Source organism: Hemicordylus capensis, chromosome 3, assembly GCF_027244095.1.
Source record: "Hemicordylus capensis ecotype Gifberg chromosome 3, rHemCap1.1.pri, whole genome shotgun sequence".
Lineage (NCBI taxonomy): Eukaryota > Metazoa > Chordata > Lepidosauria > Squamata > Cordylidae > Hemicordylus > Hemicordylus capensis.
This window is the reverse complement of record NC_069659.1, coordinates 1,264,471-1,281,131: the sequence shown is the minus strand read 5'-3', so window position 1 is coordinate 1,281,131 and position 16,661 is coordinate 1,264,471. Positions and strand designations below refer to the sequence as shown.

General features: G+C 56.6%; 2 protein-coding genes and 1 long non-coding RNA gene across 3 annotated transcripts; 1 reads left to right on the top strand and 2 right to left on the bottom strand.

Annotated features, from left to right (window-relative positions):
• Positions 1 to 2,058: 2,058 nt before the first annotated feature.
• LOC128350943 (ubiquilin-1-like) lies at positions 2,059 to 4,247 on the bottom strand. The gene has a single exon (XM_053309858.1). The coding sequence runs from the start codon at positions 3,960 to 3,962 to the stop codon at positions 2,130 to 2,132; it is 1,833 nt and encodes a 610-aa protein (XP_053165833.1). The 5' UTR covers positions 3,963 to 4,247; the 3' UTR covers positions 2,059 to 2,129.
• Positions 4,248 to 4,374: 127 nt separating this feature from the next.
• Positions 4,375 to 6,031, top strand: LOC128352512 (uncharacterized). Its single transcript, XR_008320459.1, has 3 exons — positions 4,375 to 4,507; positions 5,155 to 5,419; positions 5,714 to 6,031. It is a non-coding gene; the product is annotated as an uncharacterized LOC128352512 (long non-coding RNA).
• Positions 6,032 to 13,209: 7,178 nt separating this feature from the next.
• On the bottom strand, positions 13,210 to 15,083 carry LOC128351461 (ubiquilin-1-like). The gene has a single exon (XM_053311035.1). It carries the CDS (start codon positions 14,876 to 14,878, stop codon positions 13,427 to 13,429), a length of 1,452 nt encoding a protein of 483 aa, XP_053167010.1. The 5' UTR covers positions 14,879 to 15,083; the 3' UTR covers positions 13,210 to 13,426.
• Positions 15,084 to 16,661: the final 1,578 nt, after the last annotated feature.

The following is a 16,661-nucleotide window of genomic DNA, read 5'->3' as shown; positions in this document are numbered from 1 at the left end:
CAGTTGTGAAAAGGGCAAATTCCATGCTAGGCATCGTTAGGAAGGGGACTGAAAATAAAACAGCTAATATTATAATGCCCTTATACAAAACTATGGTGCCGCCACACCTGGAGTACTGCATGCAATTCTGGTTACCACATATAAAAAAGGACCTTGTAGAACTGGAGAAGGTGCAGAAGAGGGCAACCCAGATGACCAGGGGCCTAGAGCACCTTCCTTTTGAGGCAAGGCTACAACACCTGGGGCTTTTTAGTTTAGAAAAAAGACTACTGCGGGGAGACATGATAGAGGTCTATGAAATCATGCATGGTGTGGAGAGAGTGGAGAGAGAGAAACTTTTCTTCTTCTCTCTTACACTAGAACCAGTCAGGGGTCATCCCATGAAACAGAAGGTTGGGCAATTTAGGAAGTACTTTTTCACACAGCACATAATTAACCTATGGAATTCAGCCTCAGAGGCAGGATGCCTCTCAATACGAGTTGCAGGGGATCAACAGCAGCAGGAAGGAGGGCATGGCCCGCTCACCTCTTCCCTGTGGGCTCCCCAGAGGCATCTGTGGGCCCCTGGGAAACGGGATGCTGGACTCGGTGGGCCTCCTTGGGCTGCCTGATCCAGCAGCAGGGCTGCTCTCCTGGGCTCCAAGCCTCTCCAGCTGGCCCCGTTCCCCCCGCCCACCCACCCCTGGGCTCCTTGGTGTGAGGGAGGCCCCCACGGGCAAGCATGGATGCCCTGGCGATGGGTGGGCCTCCCTAGCCTTGGGTGGGCTTCTGAGCGGGGCTGCTTGGGAAGCCCACCAGCGTGGGCCAGGTGGGAGCTGCCCAAGAGCTGGAGGGAGGCAGCGGCCTTGGGAAGCCCCCCTGCAGCCCAACTGCCTGCCTAATGAGCCCCCTCCGCACGCCCCCACCATGGATCAAGCCATGCCTACAGTGTGTCTCACAAGCAAAAGGTGCATGCAGTGTGGACATCCACCTGCAGATCTCCAGGGATCTCAGACCATGGTCTGCATCTCAAAGGAATGCGGTGAGGGACACCTAGCCAAGGATCAACATCCACCCGCTAGCAGCAGCTTTTTCTAATGAGTCTGGGGAGTGCCAGACGAGGTGCAGCTGTCTCTGGTTCCCAGCAGGCTGACTGAACCCGCCTTTCCCACCCTCCCCCCACCCCTGTTAACGAGAGCCACGCTGCCTGCAGGCTGGCAATTGATCAGGTAGAGCTGTGCAGGTGTAGCCTGGTGAATGGCCAGCCTATAGGCAGCAGGGCTGGCAAGGCAGGAAGAAACAGGCACCGCCTGGCTGCCGGGAAGCAGGGACAGCTGACCTTCACGGGCGCCCCCTCCCCACCAACTGGTTAGAGCCAGCCACTGATCCGCCCACAAGGGGACCTGAGATGGTGGGGAAGGAGGCCCCTTGCGGTCCCAGCTAGGTTGTCAGCACTTTTCCTATTCCTTTGGCCGTGTAAACCACCCTGAGAGCCATTTTGTTGTGGCTGAAAAGCAGTCTATAAATACAAATGATAGCAACACATTCCTGCTCCACCTTGGGGCAGCCCTTGATGCCACAAGGCTGAAGGCCAACCAGAAGGAGGGGAAGGGAAGGGAGGCGGAGCTGCTAGAGGGAGACCTGCCCAGCAGCCTGCGAGGAGGACCTGGGGGGCTGGAGCCCCTCCTGCCGGACTAAGTCATAGCCTGTGTGATTGGACCCCCGCCCCCACCTCATTTGATCAGCCAAGGCTCAGAATGACTTGCAGACTCAGAGCTAAGAGTAAAGGGTGTCTCGGAAGCGAGGTGGACCCCTCACCACCCAACTCCTAAAGCTGGGGGTGGGGGGTGTCTAGAAGGATATAGGAACCTGCCTCCACTGCCTGTTACCAAGAGGGGACAGAGGGACATCCTAGGCAACAGAGAGTCACACAGCCCAGCCGGAATGAGACTGCAAGGAAAACCTACTTCTTGGTGGCTTTCGGGCATCTCTTGGGGATGTGTTAAATGTAGGGTCTTCCCCAACTCTATAGGCAGAGCTGTTCTCACTGTCGACTCAGTAAAGGAGCCGCAGGGCATGTCATGGTAATATACCCCATGCTGACTTTAGTGTGTCAGGTGACCCTACAAAAGGCAAAGGTAAATCTGTTGCTAGGATGCACGGGCGTTTGTTAGCTTTTCAATTGCCCCACTGATATCTCCTTCTGTGTCGATCAGAGCCTGCAAGTTCTGTTCCTGGTTCTGGAAGCCCATCGCCCTGAGCTGCTCCAACTGGAGCTGGTAGAGATCAGCTGGAGACTGCTGGTCCATGGCTTCCTCCTCTTCCTCTTCTTCCCCCTTCCCCTCTGCTTCATCTACTTTGGAGCTGCTGCTTTCCAGCTCCAGGCTCTCATCAGCGGAGAGCAGGCTAGCTGCTTCTGAGGACGGGCTGTCCCCCTCGTCAGAGTCTTCCATGCTTTCGGGTTCCACATCTGGGTCCGCCAAGGCTTGGAGGAAATCGGGCACCTCCCTGGCCAGAGTCAGCAGACTCGTCTGCAGCTGGAGGAGAGCTTGGGCTGCCCTCGGGTTGCTCAGCAGGGCTGCGGCCTCCGACTTGGCTAGCTTGGGGGGCAGCTGCTGCCCCCACCCTTGGGGCGGAGGAGCTTCGTGGCCCGAGGGAGAGTTGCAATGGCCCAGGAAGGCCTGTGTGGGGCCCTCAGGCTTTGCTACGGCACTTGACATGTTCTGCATGAACTCCAGGTTCTCTGTGAGCTGGTGGACCATGTTCTGGATGCTTTCCGATTTGCTAGGTCCTGGCCTCACTCCAGGACCCAAAGCAAGCAGGATGTAGCCCTGCCCAGGGCCGTTACTGGCCCCATTCAGGTCACTGTTACTGGCGTTATCCCCACTGCTGTTGGACTGGGGAGCCCAAGGGTTGGGCAACGGCTCTCTGTTTTCTGTCCGGGCAAGAGGGCTGGCTCCTCCTGGAGCTGGCTTGTTCTCCAGCGGAGGGAAGGGGTTGCCCTGGAACTGGGCCTGCACCGCGTTCAGGAAGGGCGCTTCAATGTCATTGTAGAGCTGCTGCAGCGCACTGTATCCACCGGGGATGCTTTCCAGGTTGCTCAAGGCCCGGTCGTGGTTCCTGATGATCTCGTCCATCACAGCTGGGCTGGTGGCAACGTCGATCATTTCCCGCAGGAAGTCTGAGTTGTTGAGGATGTGGTTGATCTCTGGGTTCTGCTCGGCCAGTTGCTGCATCTGTGGGACAGACATGATCATCTGCCTGACCTGCTCGGTGTCGCCAAAGAAGTCCTGCACAAATGGGATCACTTCGCTGATCAGCTCCTGCCGGGTCACATCTTGGCCCTGGGCCTCTCTCACACAGTCACACACACAGTCACACACGTCTGTGGCATTCAAGCCAAGAACATTCATGCCAGTGACTCCAATGAGGAAACCCAAGAGGAGAGGGTTGTTGTTCAAGGTGGAGGGATCCAGGTTCAGCGGGACCATCTGTAGCAAGAGGTTCTCCATCGTCTGGGCAATGAGCTCGTGGCAGGAGGCCATCAGCTCTTCAGGCTGGCCATTTCCTTCCAACAGGCGTAGACTTTGTGCTGGGAGCCCCCCGGGGGGAAACACGTTTGTAGCTGGCGCTTGCAGGAAGGTGCCGTTGGGTGCGGCGTTCCCCAGCGGCACCGGGTGATTCCCTGGGTGTCTCCTCTGAGACTTGATGAAGAGGTGGACTTTGGACCCATTGCCAATCCTGTGCTGCACCAGTGTGTCCTGGTCTTTGAGGATCTCGCCGGCAAAGATCAGCGACAGCTGCTCAGGCGGGGTCTTGAAACGTTCCGAGATCAGCTTCTTGAAATCCTGGACGGTGGTGCTCTCAGCCACCTCAAACAGCTCCTTGCGCTTGAGAGTCTTGACGGTCACTTTGATGAGCTGGCAGTCGGCGGCAGGGGGCTTCTTGCCCTCAGCCCGGGAGGGCTTCTTGCTCTCAGACATGGCTGCTCAGAGGCCTGCTGTGATGCTCCTTGCAGGGCGAGCGGAGGTGCAGGGACGAGGAGGGGGAGGAGGGAAGCAGGGCGTTCTCCCTGCGTGGCGGTGCTTGTTGCTGAAGGGGTGCGAGTTGGGAAGGGGCCGAGTGGTCTGCTGCCCCCCTGTGTCTCAACACCAGCCAAGGCCAGAGCGCACATACCAGCGAGATGTTGCCTTGCTCTCCTGCTTGCTCACAACCTGGCAGGGTCCTTCATTTTCCTCGTCTCCCCCTCTGCTGCTGCCCAGGGGCATCCCCACTCTGTGAACCTGACTGGTCTGTGATGTCACTGCTGACCTCACAGAGAGGAGCGAGGCCATTGGTGGGCTACTACACCTCCATGGTCCCCCCTCCCCAATAGAGTTTGGCCATCCGGTTCAGAGCACCCCTGCAGAGATCTCCTGCCACCTTCAGGGTCTTCCTCTCTGGTGCTTTCCAGATTGCCCCCTACCCCAGTGTCACCACGTACCTGTATCTGCTAAGTGTGTTTCCGTAGCCCCGTATGGACAGCAAGGTGCCGCTCACAGTTTGGATGCCTTCCTTTGGATTATATCGCTGCCATTTAGTGCTATAACTTTGCCTGTCTGTTGCAAAAAAGGAGCTGTCTTTTTCCATAGTAGGGAAATTTCACCATCGTAAATTCGAGGGATAATTTTCAACTTGATCTCACCAAGCCAAAGCATTTCCCCACAGTTGTAGGTAATCTGGAAAGCGCCCCACAGATGGGTTGCCTTTCCCCATGAGGTGGCTTCTGTAATGATAGAGATGCATCACCAGCAGGGAACTGTGCCAGGAGATTGTTCCACACATGGCTCTCTGCCTCGGGGTATCTGAAGAATGAATCTGCTTCACAGCAGATTCAAGGCATTTTAATCTGAGGGATTCACCTTAGGAGAAAGCAGAAGCCCATGAGATTTTTTCAAAAGCTGCTGGAAATAGAGGATTTTTTTTACCCTGGACAAAACTTGGGCCATGCCAGAATCTGCAGCCTCCTTTTGGAGAAAAACAAAGCCTTGTCTGTCCTGTTCCCTGATAGCCCACAGGGAGGTGGGGTTAAATCCAACGAATATGTGGACGGGCACACTCTAATCAGGAGTGGATTTGTGGGGAAAGCCCTGTCTGTAAAACCTCCCGATGTGAATCTTCACATGCTTTTTGCAGGAAATCTCTGACCGCAGGAATCTCCTGGATCCTGGGTTGTGCATCTTGCCAAACCTATCTGGCTCTCCAGTTCCAAGCTGTTGTTCCTGGCCAATGGTTAACCTCTGACAAACGGGAGGCAACCAGCCCAGGAGCCAGACTGTGGAGCAGCGCAGGAGCCAGAAACAAGGCTGGGCTCACTAAATGGGAGAGCAGCGGCGGCAGCAGCAGCAGCAAAGGGAGACTTAGGCAGCAGCAAAGGAGCAGGGTCTTCCCTGCCCACCAGGTAGGCTGGAGGGGAACCGCTCACTAGGCCAGGGAAGCCACTTCCTGCCAGGGGGGAGCCTGCCCCCAGTCCTGGCTATTTTGTAAGGCCCTCTTAAGAACATAAGAATGTAAGAAGAGCCTTGCTGCTGGATCAGGCCCAAGGAGGCCCATCGCGCCCAGCATCCTGTTTCACACAGTGGCCCACCAGCACCCCACCCCCTGCTGAAAGACCTCTTTCCTGAGTGCATCTACCGGTCGTCTAGAATTGGCAGACCGTGAGCCAGGGAACATGAACCTCTCCTCTCTTTTGCAGGAATTGCTGATATTACAGAACGTTGCCCCGATCAGTAAGTTCTGCAACAGACTGGCAGTCAGGATGGTCGAGACGGGAGCCAGGAGCATAGTGAAGGTCAAGCCAAGGAGCAGTCAGGAGTCAGATGGAAGGAAGCCAAGAAACACACCAAACAGACCAGCACAAGAGGACCTTGACATGGAGGCAGCGAGGCTGGCTGGCCTCCACCGGGAAGCCTCTTCTACCTCCTGCCAGGGGTGCAGTGTAGGGATGTGCATGGTCCGGCGGTCGGACGTTTCGGCTGTGTGTGTGTGGGGGGGGTTTTACCTTTAAGGAGCAGGGAGGGTGCTGAGTGCTCTTAACCCCCCGACCCGCCATGCTTCCCCCGCCGGCGCTGTGCCCAAAATTGCTCGCTGTCCTGCTCAGTGTCAGACCAGAAGTGGCCGGTGCGCGTGCTCACATCACACACCTGTGTGTGCACCGGCCACTTCCAGTCGGATGCTGACTGGGGCAGCAAGAAGGTGCGCTGCCGCCCTGTGCAGCAATTTTGGGCACAGCGCTGGCGGGGAAACATGGCGGGTGGGGTGGGGTGGGGGTTAAGAGCACCCTCCCTGCTCCCTCAAGGTAACCCCGCCTCTGCCGAACCATCCAGAGCACCGGACCGGTTCGTGCCCATCCCGAGTGCAGTGCTGCAGGGACACAGTCTCGGTGCTTTTCTCCTCCAGGGTCTCGGCTTTCTGTGGAAATAAATAATCGGCTGCTCTTGCTGCAGCAACAGTTGGTCACCTCACTGAATATCAGCTGATTGTATGACCCTTCTTCTTCCTGCCTGCCGTTGCGTCTTCCACCCTTTGTGGCTGACCAGCCAGACTGCTCTTTGGGGTGAAGGACCATCTGAGGGCCAAGCTCCGCAGGGCTGGGGAACTGCTTGTAACGGGACCGCCTGAACCATTGCCTCTCTCGGTGAGAGGGGTGGCCACTGGGGTGGGTGTGGCCATGGGGGGGGCGGGTAAGGGAGAGTGCCTGCATGTCAAGGATCACAAAGGGCCAGGCCTAGGGCTCTGCTGTAATGCAGCAGGCTGCCACAGGGGGGGGGGGGGGGCAGCAATGCTCAGGGCAGGCAGAGTGTCACCCTGCAGGTGGCCCTTGTTACCTGGGGTTCAGGCACCCCTGGTTTTGCGTCTCTGGGCTTGGGGCATAGTGACCCAGTTGCTAGGGTTATTTTCGCCTATCCACTGTTCTTGAACGGCCAGACATGACTTCTGGCATCATTTCCTGCTGCCATTTGGTAGGGCTGAGCTATTTTCTGGCACTTTTCTGCAAAGCCAAACAACCACCAGCACCACCACCAAAAAAGAACAAAAGCCAGAGGATTTGGAAGTTTGGGGGCATGGCTGGAGAGCTGAAAAGCTGGAGAGGAAGGCACTGTGCTGGGGTCTGTTCCGCCCGGCTTCTTCTTTGGATTTCCAGCACACTTCAGTGCTCTTAGGAAAACAACCCTCCCACCCCCATCCCCATAGGGCTAAGGAGCCTGTATTTGCAGCGGAAATAGCGGGGGACAGAACCCCCATGGATAAAGAGGGCCAAGCTTGGGCTTTATCTTGCGGGACCAGAGCAGAGAGGGGGGCCCACCCGGTCCAGCAACCCGCTCCCAACAGTGGCTGGCCAGAAACGTCCAGGAAGGCCAGAAGCAGGCCCTGAAGGCAACAGCTGCACCCCACCCCCTGCTGTCACTCCTGTCATGACCCCAGACCCAGGATCCCACCCCCAAGAAAGTGGACAGTTCAGGGGATGAGCCGGGGTGGGAAGACACCCAGACCCTTGGCAACTCTCCCCCCCCCCAGTAAAACCTAGGGAACACGGAGCAGCAGCCCCTCCACCCCAGCCTGTGGCCACTCTGCCCCGTCCTCCTCCGCTGACCTGGAGGAGTCCCCTGACGGTCTGCCCGCTCTGATAAAGCCCCTGGCCCAGCAGTGAGTGAGCAGCGTCAAATGAGGGGCAACTGCCTCTGGTTCCCGGCAGCCTGATTGCCCAGCGTTAACGAGAGCCACGCTGCCTGCAGGCTGGCCACTCATCAGGTAGAGCTGTGTGGGCTTAGCTCTACCTAATGAATGGACATTTAAGGAAGAGATCTGGTCTGGTGGTAGCAAGCATGACTTGTCCCCTCAGCTAAGCAGAGTCCGCCCTGGTTGCTTATGAAAGGGAGACTAGGAGCATCTAGGTTCCCAGATCCCTCCCTGGCAAGACTGGGCTGAGAGGGATTCCTGCCTGCAAGCCTGGAGAAGCTGCTGCTGCTAGTCTGTGTAGACAATACTGAGCAAGATGGACCAGTGGTCTGCCTGTATGGTAGCTTTCAATGTCCCTATGACAGCCTACAGGCAGGATGGCTCTCGTTAACACGGGGATGGGGTGAGATGGGAGAAACAGGCACCGCTTAGCCGGACTGCCAGGAACCAAAGGCAGTTGTGCCTCCGCCGCTGCCCCAGGCACTCAGGGCTCCTGGACTAGCGATTAGGAAATCAGGCAAGGGCCCGTTAAGCCACAGTGACTTTTCGAGGGGAGGGCTGGGGCCAATTCACGCTGTCTCGACAGCAGCAGCCTTACAAGCCGGCAGTCTGCAGACCACTGGAGTAAGACCTCTTCTATGTTGCTGTTCCCAGATTCCGTAAATTCCTGATGAAAGTGAGCTGAGGCCCTTTTCCCTCCTGGGCCCCTGCTTCAGTGGAGACCCTGGTTGTGTTCGTGCATAACGCCAGACCCGAATTAAATGGGGCAGAGGTTAGACTCCATTACGTCCAAACATGTGAAACCGTGGTTTCATGGCGAAAGTGGCCTCCTGTTGGCCTTGCCAAACTCCAAACTGGAACTTCAGTTTGCACAAAGGTTCACCACCAAGACCTCCAGTTTGGCCGCCGAAGCATTACGTCTGACTCTGAGCCCCACCATAACTGCAGTTTCACTGCATTTTAAAACTGCAGTCATAGAGATGGTGGCACAGACCCACCCAGGGATGCAGCAGATCTATTTACTTCCTTACTTATTTAGCATGTCTTTATACTGCCTGATATGTACATCTCTAGGTGGTGTACAAAGTTTAAACCAATATAAAAAGTAACTGATTTAAACCCACAAAACACAATAAAAACAATCATATAAAACAGTTCTTGAAGCAAATTATTAAAATGAGTTCTAATTAAAAGCCTGCAAGAACAGGAGAGTCTTGAGGGTCTTCCTGAAAACAAGCAGAGGAGGAGATGCTCTTATTTCAGCAGGGAGCTTATTCCAAAGCCCTGGAGCAGCCACAGAGAAAGCCCGGTCCTGGGTCGCCACTAAATGAGCTGGAGGCAACCGTAACCAGACCTCTCCAGAAGACCATAAACGGCAGGAGATGACAAAGCAGGCGCTCTCTTAAACAGCCTGGGACCAAGCCATTAAGGGCTTTATAGGTAATAACCAGCACTTTGCATTTTACCTGGAAACATATCGACAGCCAGTGCAGTTCTTTCACAACTGGTGTTATATGGTCCCTTTGTGTTGTCCCAGAGACTAATCTGGCTGCCAAATTCTGTACCAATTGTAGTTTCCAGGCTACAAAGGCAGCCCCATGTAGAGTGCATTACAGTACTCAAGCCTGGAAGTTACCAGCATATGTAACACTGTTTTAAGGTCATTCAGCTCTAGAAATGGACGTAGCCGACGTATCAGCTGAAGCTGATAAAAAGCACTCCTGGCCACCATCTCAACCTGAGAAACCAGGGAGAGCTTGGGGTCCAGGTGCACTCCCAAGCTACGTACCTGATCTTTCGGGGGGGCATGTGACACCATCCAGAACAGGCAGGCAGCTTCTCACGGGCTGCCTCTTGGAGAACCAGCCCCACCTATGCAGTTCTGGAGATGCCTCCCCGTCCCATTGCAGGCGTGTCATCCTCTCAAGCGGCACAGACACGCGGGGACATTCCCTCTTCCCACGCTGCCCCTCTCGCTTCCTCCCTCCCTCCCACCTGGCAAGCAGGAGGGAAAGGGGAGAGGATGTCTGACAAGCACCAATACTCCCCAATTAGGGAGCAACCGTGAGGTATCTCCACAAGCACAGACACTCCTGGTGGCAACAGAAGCAGGGCACCCATCACAGGGGTGGGAGGGGAACACTATCGGGGGCTGCCCTGGGTGGGATCCAAAAGGAAGCCCCAAGCAGGGACCCCTGCCTTCTGGAGCAGCAAAGTTCTAAATTTTTTTAACAGAAATTTTGGGGAAGGGGGGCCCAGCCCCTCCCCCTTGGGGGTTATCGGTCCCTAGGCTTGCTCAGGAGAAGAACTGTCTGTAAGGAATCGGCTCAAGCGTACTGGGTGTTGGGTTTGCCCCATTCTCCCACGGACGGCTCCCTTCTGAGTGTGCCAGGCCATCGGGGTTCACTATCCACCCAGGTTGCTCTCTGCAGGGACGAGTACCTTGGCGAATGCTGCCAAGTAGCAGTCAAACCATGCAAGGACTTTCTGTGCCAGGGACGGGCAGAGCCCTCCAAAAATGCACCCCCTCGCTTGGCACGCCCCCTTGGAGACTGTGGCCCATTGCAGCCACTCTGCCGCTTGGCCCGCAGCCTGGGCGTGGCGCTGGCTGGGATCGGCCTCGGAGGGAGGGGCTCTCCTCTCCTGCACCTGGAGGCCTGGGGCGCAACTGAGCATTTCAAACTGGAACTGCGAGTCCTCCAGCCTACGGTTTGGTGTTACAGAGGAACGTGGCCACTGGCTTGGCCTAGAACAGGGCAGCTCCCAAGCCACAGGCATTCTGGGCCGGACTCTCTCTGGATCCAGAGGCAGCAAAAAGAACCTTGAAAAGTAGGATTCACTGCAAAAGGATCCTAAGTGGATATACTAATCTATTTAATCCTGAGATGATCGTGAATAGGGAACACTAGCTGGCCCCGCACAGAGCATCTGTGCGCTCTTTGGGGCTGGTGGTTACCTCTCCCCCCCCCCACCTTCTGCCCCAGTCTCCGCTTCCGGGCCCAGCCGCATCTTCTCCCCACCGCCACTTCTGCCCCCCCGCACTTCCCCCCCCCCCAGGCCTTGCCTCCGTGGCTGGGCTGGGCCCACCACTGCCTCTGGCCTCTGGCCTCTGCGGCCAGGCCTGCCTTAGCCACCAGTGACCGATCCTCCTGGGTGTGCCTCAGCCAATCAGGTGCCTCCGCCGTCCAGCCAATCAGCTGGGCACTGGGACGCACATTCCAAGGCACACCCAGGAGAATTAATACAATAGATTATAGAAATCACATTTAATCACACACTTTATATAATCACACACTTGAAATGCATACAAGTATCTTAAAAAGCATATATGGAGATGCACGTGAGAAGAACTCAGCGGCGTCCTCATAGACGAGCTGGCTGCAGGTCTGCTCTCCTGCAAAGAACAGTAGATGGCAAGCACTGCGAGCTGCACCCGGAGAAAGTCCTTCCTGGCACCAGTTGGGCAGGAGGCATTTTTCAAGCAAGGTAGTTTACAAGGAGAATGAATCCGATGCAGCATCATTGCCACGGAGGAGGCGGAGGCCTTTGGCTGCAAGGAGGGACTCCACAGGGACTCCTCCTCCTCCTCCTCCTCCTCAGGCACCGCGGTGGGCAGAGGGGCAGCATCGCCCACCCCCAATTAGGCGCAGCCACTCTTCCCTTTCTTCAAGGGACGGAACTCAACCACGGCCAAGCTGCAGCCAGCTTTCGTTTATGGACTCTATTGAAACGTCATGTGCCTCTCCATAAATACTTTTAAAATACTTTTGTGTTTTCAAAGGGTAGGATTATATGCATAAATGTAATTTCTATATCTTTTTTTACATTTACTACCATCTCAGGATTGAGAATATATCAGCATACCAATTTAGGACTGGTCTGTGTGTGCTCTGAATCTAGTGGCTCCATCTTGCCAAACTGACTCTGGCCACTGGTAGAAAGACCTCTCTCCCCCCTCAAAGGCCACCACCACCACCAGCAGGCCCTAAGAAGTCAGGGGGGCGGGGGGGGGACCAGTTTGTTTGTTTGTTTGTTTGTTTGTTTGTTTGTTTGTTTGTTTGTTTGTTTAATCATATTTTTATACTGCCTGATTTGTAGATCTCTCAGCAGTGTATAAAGTTTAAAATATTTAAAAGTCACAAATTAAAATACATGACAATAAAAACAATAGAACGGAATTATTAAAACAAGTTTTAAAATTATTACAATTAATTCCAAATAAAAGCTGGAGATGAGGCGCAGCTGCCTCTCCTTGCACCTGATCCTCCCATCCCACCCCCCCCCCCCGTGGCCCAGGGTTAAGGAGAGCCGCTGAGCCCACGGAGCTCTACCTGATGGATGGCCAGCCTGCAGGCAGCACAAGTCTCCTTAAGAGGGGGTGGGATGGGGAAAGCAGGTGCAGTTGGGCTGCCCGGAACCAGAGGCAGCTGCGCCCCTTTGGCGCCCCCCAGCTCTTTGGGACACACCACTGCTGTCACCCTCCAAGGCAAGCAGGCACAAAGACACACTCTGATGACTGGAAGCTGGCAGGCCTGAAGAATCCAGTGTTGCCTCTCACAGGGATTCCCAGATGGAGTGGACTACAACTCCCATAGTCCCCAAGCAAAAGCATAGTCCCACATCATCACATGGTCTGAGGGTGGCCAAAAGCCAGGCATGGGGAGCACCCAAAATGGTGGAGGCAAGGGAGGTGTGGGGTGGCTGCCAACTGATCTGTTATTGCTGGACAACGCTGTGCCTCAGCCAGCAGTGGCCGCCTCGGTGTTCCATGCTCCTCCGCCGCTCTGTGTGGCTCTCAGCAGCCGCCACTGATTTCCCTCCAGCACGTGCCAGGAAAGGCTCAGCGTCACCCTCTGCCTTGGCCTTGCTTTTGCTGCTGCTGCTGCCACCCTGCACCGCACACGACTGGTAAGCCCATGCGACCCCACCCCCACCCCACCCGGTGCCTCGCTTCCAAGGTGATGTCGTGGGCTCCCCGCAGTAGCAGCACCTGGACGCTCCTCCCCGCTTTTCATTACTTGTAGACCTATCGGTGGAAACCGGGGGGGGGGGGGGTGTTCAGGGCAGCATTGGCGTCATCAGGAATCTAACTGGAGTGAAAGTGGGGACAGTGAAGGGGGGGAGATTTTGCAAGGATACCCCCCCAGGGGTGTAGCTATCATTGCGCAGGTGGGTTCAAAGAACCTGGGCCCTCTGGCTCCTGAGGGCCCCCAGCTCCACCCCTCCCTATTTTCTTCATTCTCTCCCTCACTCCGAGGGGCCACTGGGGAGAGGGGTGAACACGGGCCCCCTCCCCCCTAGCTAGGCCCCTGTCCCCCCTTTGCCCCCCCCAGTTTTGGACCAAGAGGTTCAGAGCCCCATGACCCCCAGCTTTTCACTCCTCCAGGCCCCCCCCCCGCCGTTTATGCCTGAGCCTGCCACAGACGGGCCGGAGGTGTCCGGACTCCCTTTGGACCGAGGGATCCGCAGCAGCCCCTGAAGGGAGAAGAAGACGGCCAGTGACCCGAGACACACTGCTGGCTTCTCTTTATCACACCGAGCGGCCGCCACCCCCCCCTCCAGCTGGGACGCCTCTGGCTTCCGGCCCATCGCGGCTCCTGCCTCCTGTCACGCCAGCCACGCCGCCCCACGGGCCACTCCTTCCGGTGGCAGGACGGGGACTGCTGCAGGCTCCTCCTGGCGGCAACCTGCAGCCCACGCAGGGGAGGCGACGGGGGCAGCTGGCCCCCTATTCGGCCACGGCGGATTCCAGGCAGGAGGGATCCCCGAGCCTGGCGGGGCTCCCTGCGGCAGAGTAGCCCAGCCCTCGCAGGCGCAGCAGGAACCAGGGGATGAGCACGGGGGCTTCTGCGGCCAGGGTCTGCAGGCCCTGCTCCATCTGCACCCAGGCCTGGATGGCCTTGGGGTTGGACATGGCAGCCGCCATCTCGGGGCTCTGCATCTGCTGGGAGAAGCGCAGGAGGAGCTGCGGGCTCATCGGCTCCGGCTGGGCCCCCTGGGCGGCCTGCAGGGCATTCTGCATGAGGGAGAACATCATGCGCTTGGTGTACGCGTTGCACAGGTCGACAATCAGCTGGGGGATCTCCGCAGCTTCTGGGCTCTGGGCGCCTCCTCCCACGCGGAAGGCCCTCTCCTCCTCCTCCGAGGGGGACAGGAAGTGGGCGGTGGCCGAGCTGTGCCCCAGGGGGCTGGCCAGGGGGTGGAAGGGGCCACCTTCCTCGCTGCACATGCTGCTGGGGCAGAGGCTGGTGCAGCTGTGGGAGACAGGAAGGGAGCCCAGGTGAGTGGGGAGGGCCAGGGGGGGTCCCGGGCTGCTCTGGCCACTCGCCTGCTCTGAGCCGGGGTTCCGCCCCAAGGTGGCGAAAGAGTTGGAGACAAAGAGGTCCGGGGCTGGGTTCATGCTGGGCTCCTGGATCTCACTGTTCAGTTGCCGTAGCGGGTTGTCCCCGCCGGGAATGCTGCTCCGGAGGCTGGTCAGGGTTTGGTCCTGGCTCTTCAGGTCCTGTATCAGGTCAGGGTTCCGCGCCAGGTCCATGATCTCCCTCATCTTGTCCAGGATCACCCTCATAATGTCCATGTTGTTGAGGATGTGGCTGATGGCAGGCGCCTGCTGGGCCAGCTGCTGGACCTCGGGGTTGGCTAAAATCACTTGCCGCACCTTCTGGATGATCATCTCCGAGGTGGGCACCAGCTGCCACTCTGTGCTCGTGGGGCTCACCTCTGCGGGGCCCCACACATTCAGCAGACCTGGGCTAAAGGTGGGGGAGGCAAGGTTGCCACCGGATGCTGGCATGTCAGCAGCAGCAGCCGCAGGGCGCCTGGGCCTGTAGGGCTGCTGAGTCAGCTCATCCGGGTCTCTCTTCTGGGGCCTGATCACCAGGTGGACGGTCATCCCGTCGCTGATCCCGTACTGCCGGAGGGTGTCTTGGTCCTTCAAGATCCTCCCAAAGAAGACCAGCACCAGCTGCTGGGTCTCGCAGCGGAAGTGCTTGGAGAGCTCCTCCTTGAACTGCAGGATGGTGCTGGTCTCTGGGATCACAAACTGGGCGCTGGCCTTGGGAGCCTTGGCCGTGATGCAGATGAAGCGGGGGCTGGGGGCGACAAGCGGGCAGGCCACCATGGCGCCCTCTGGGCCTTTGTCCATCGTCTCCGTGGTGCCCGGGGGAGAGGCAGCTTGCATGGGGAGAACGAGCGGGTCTTGCTGAGCGGAGAGGAAGCCGAGGGGCGGCTCTTGCTTCAAGTCACCAGGACGGCTGCGCTGCTTCCCCCACTGGGGTTGTGGGCTGTGTGGGGAGCACCTGGCTGCCCCATACACTGTGCTGGGCACAGGCAAGCCCGGCAGGGGCTCCAAGCAGCCAAGCGCAGGCCCTTCCCTCCTCCTCCTCCTCCTCCTCCTCCGTCTTTCCTCCTGAGGCAAGGAGCTGCTCTCCACCCTCCAGCTGGAGGGGGGATCTCTGTGACATCACCGATGGTGTCACTGCCAGCAGCAAAGCTCTTGGCAGCCGGCCCAAGGAGCCCCCAGAAGGGGTTTGGCCCTCAACAGCAAACCCCGAGGGGGCCAGATGTGTGGCAAGCACCATCTCAGCGGGATGTGCTCTTTGGGTCCGTGGCCTGGATGGCTGAGGGAGGGTCCTGGCTTAGGAACGGGCCCTCTGGTGAGATGGTTGCCTCCCTGCCCCAGCTCTGAGTTTGGATGGTTGGGATCAGAGGGGGAAATTCACAGTCTGGTAATGACAAAGAGGTCGAATTTCTAGACACACTGAGTGACTGTGCCCTAGAACAGTTGGTCTTGCAACCAACCAGAGAGAAGGCAACCTTGGACCTAATTCTGAGTGGCACCCAGGACCTGGTGAGTGATGTCAGTGTCATCGACCCTTTAGGGAACAGTGACCACATTGCCATCAAATTCCGCATACATGCGGGGAGAAAATCACCAAGGAAGTCTCACACAGACATTTTGAATTTCAGAAGAGGAAACTTCTCCAAAATGAGGAGTATGGTGAAAAGGAAGCTGAAAGGGAAAATCAAGAGAGTCACTTCATAAGAGTGATATACTCAGAAAACCAATTTCATACTGAGAGGTTTAAAACACACTATATGATAAGAACTTAATTAAAGGTTATCTCTGGAATTTCCTCTCTAGCCCCAACTGTTATCTCTGAGACTTCCTCTGTAGCTCAACTGTTATCATCGGAATCTCCTCAGCAATTTCTATTGTTATTATTTACCTACAAGTGAGATAATGTAATCATCATGTAATTACTTGCCTACGTGATCTGTAAAGTATAAAAGTCTGTTGTAAATGATGCTCGGGGTTCTGGAATTTAGGCAATAGCCGACCAGAACCTTTGCTTCTGCAGAGCAAATAATAAAGCCTTTTAAACTTCTCCGCTGGTGATGCTCTTTGGCTCGCTGACCCAGTAAAAGAACCATTTGGATGGTATAGCAAATTGGTGCCGTGACTCGGATCGGGGCCACGTTCCTTACATGAGCGTAGGCAACCCCCACTGGGTGGAGAGGCCCCTGGCGACGGATAGACTAACCAGCCCAGCCGGCACCTCACCTTTGTTGAGTAGTGGGCAAGGCTCTACCGTCGCGCCAGGACCTTCCACAACTAGGGGCCAGAAATCGGAGAACTAAGGCAAAAGAGGGGTTAGAGTCCCCAGAAAGCGCGCTGAGAGGAAGGACGCTGGATGCTCCGGAGCGGGTAAGTAGACTTAAACAAGAGTGGTTAGAGTCCCCTGGTGTGGGTTAGAGTCCCCAATTACAGTTTTGTGGGTTAGAGTCCCCAATTACTAAGCTACTTACCAGGAAAGAATGGGTACTGCTCAGAGCAAGAAGAAAGGAGAAAACTGTACTCCGTTACAATGTGTGTTAAAGAATTGGATAGCTCTAACGGGAGGAAATCCCCTTAGAAAAAGAAAATGATCAATTTCTGTCAAAATTGTTGGCCATATTACGAA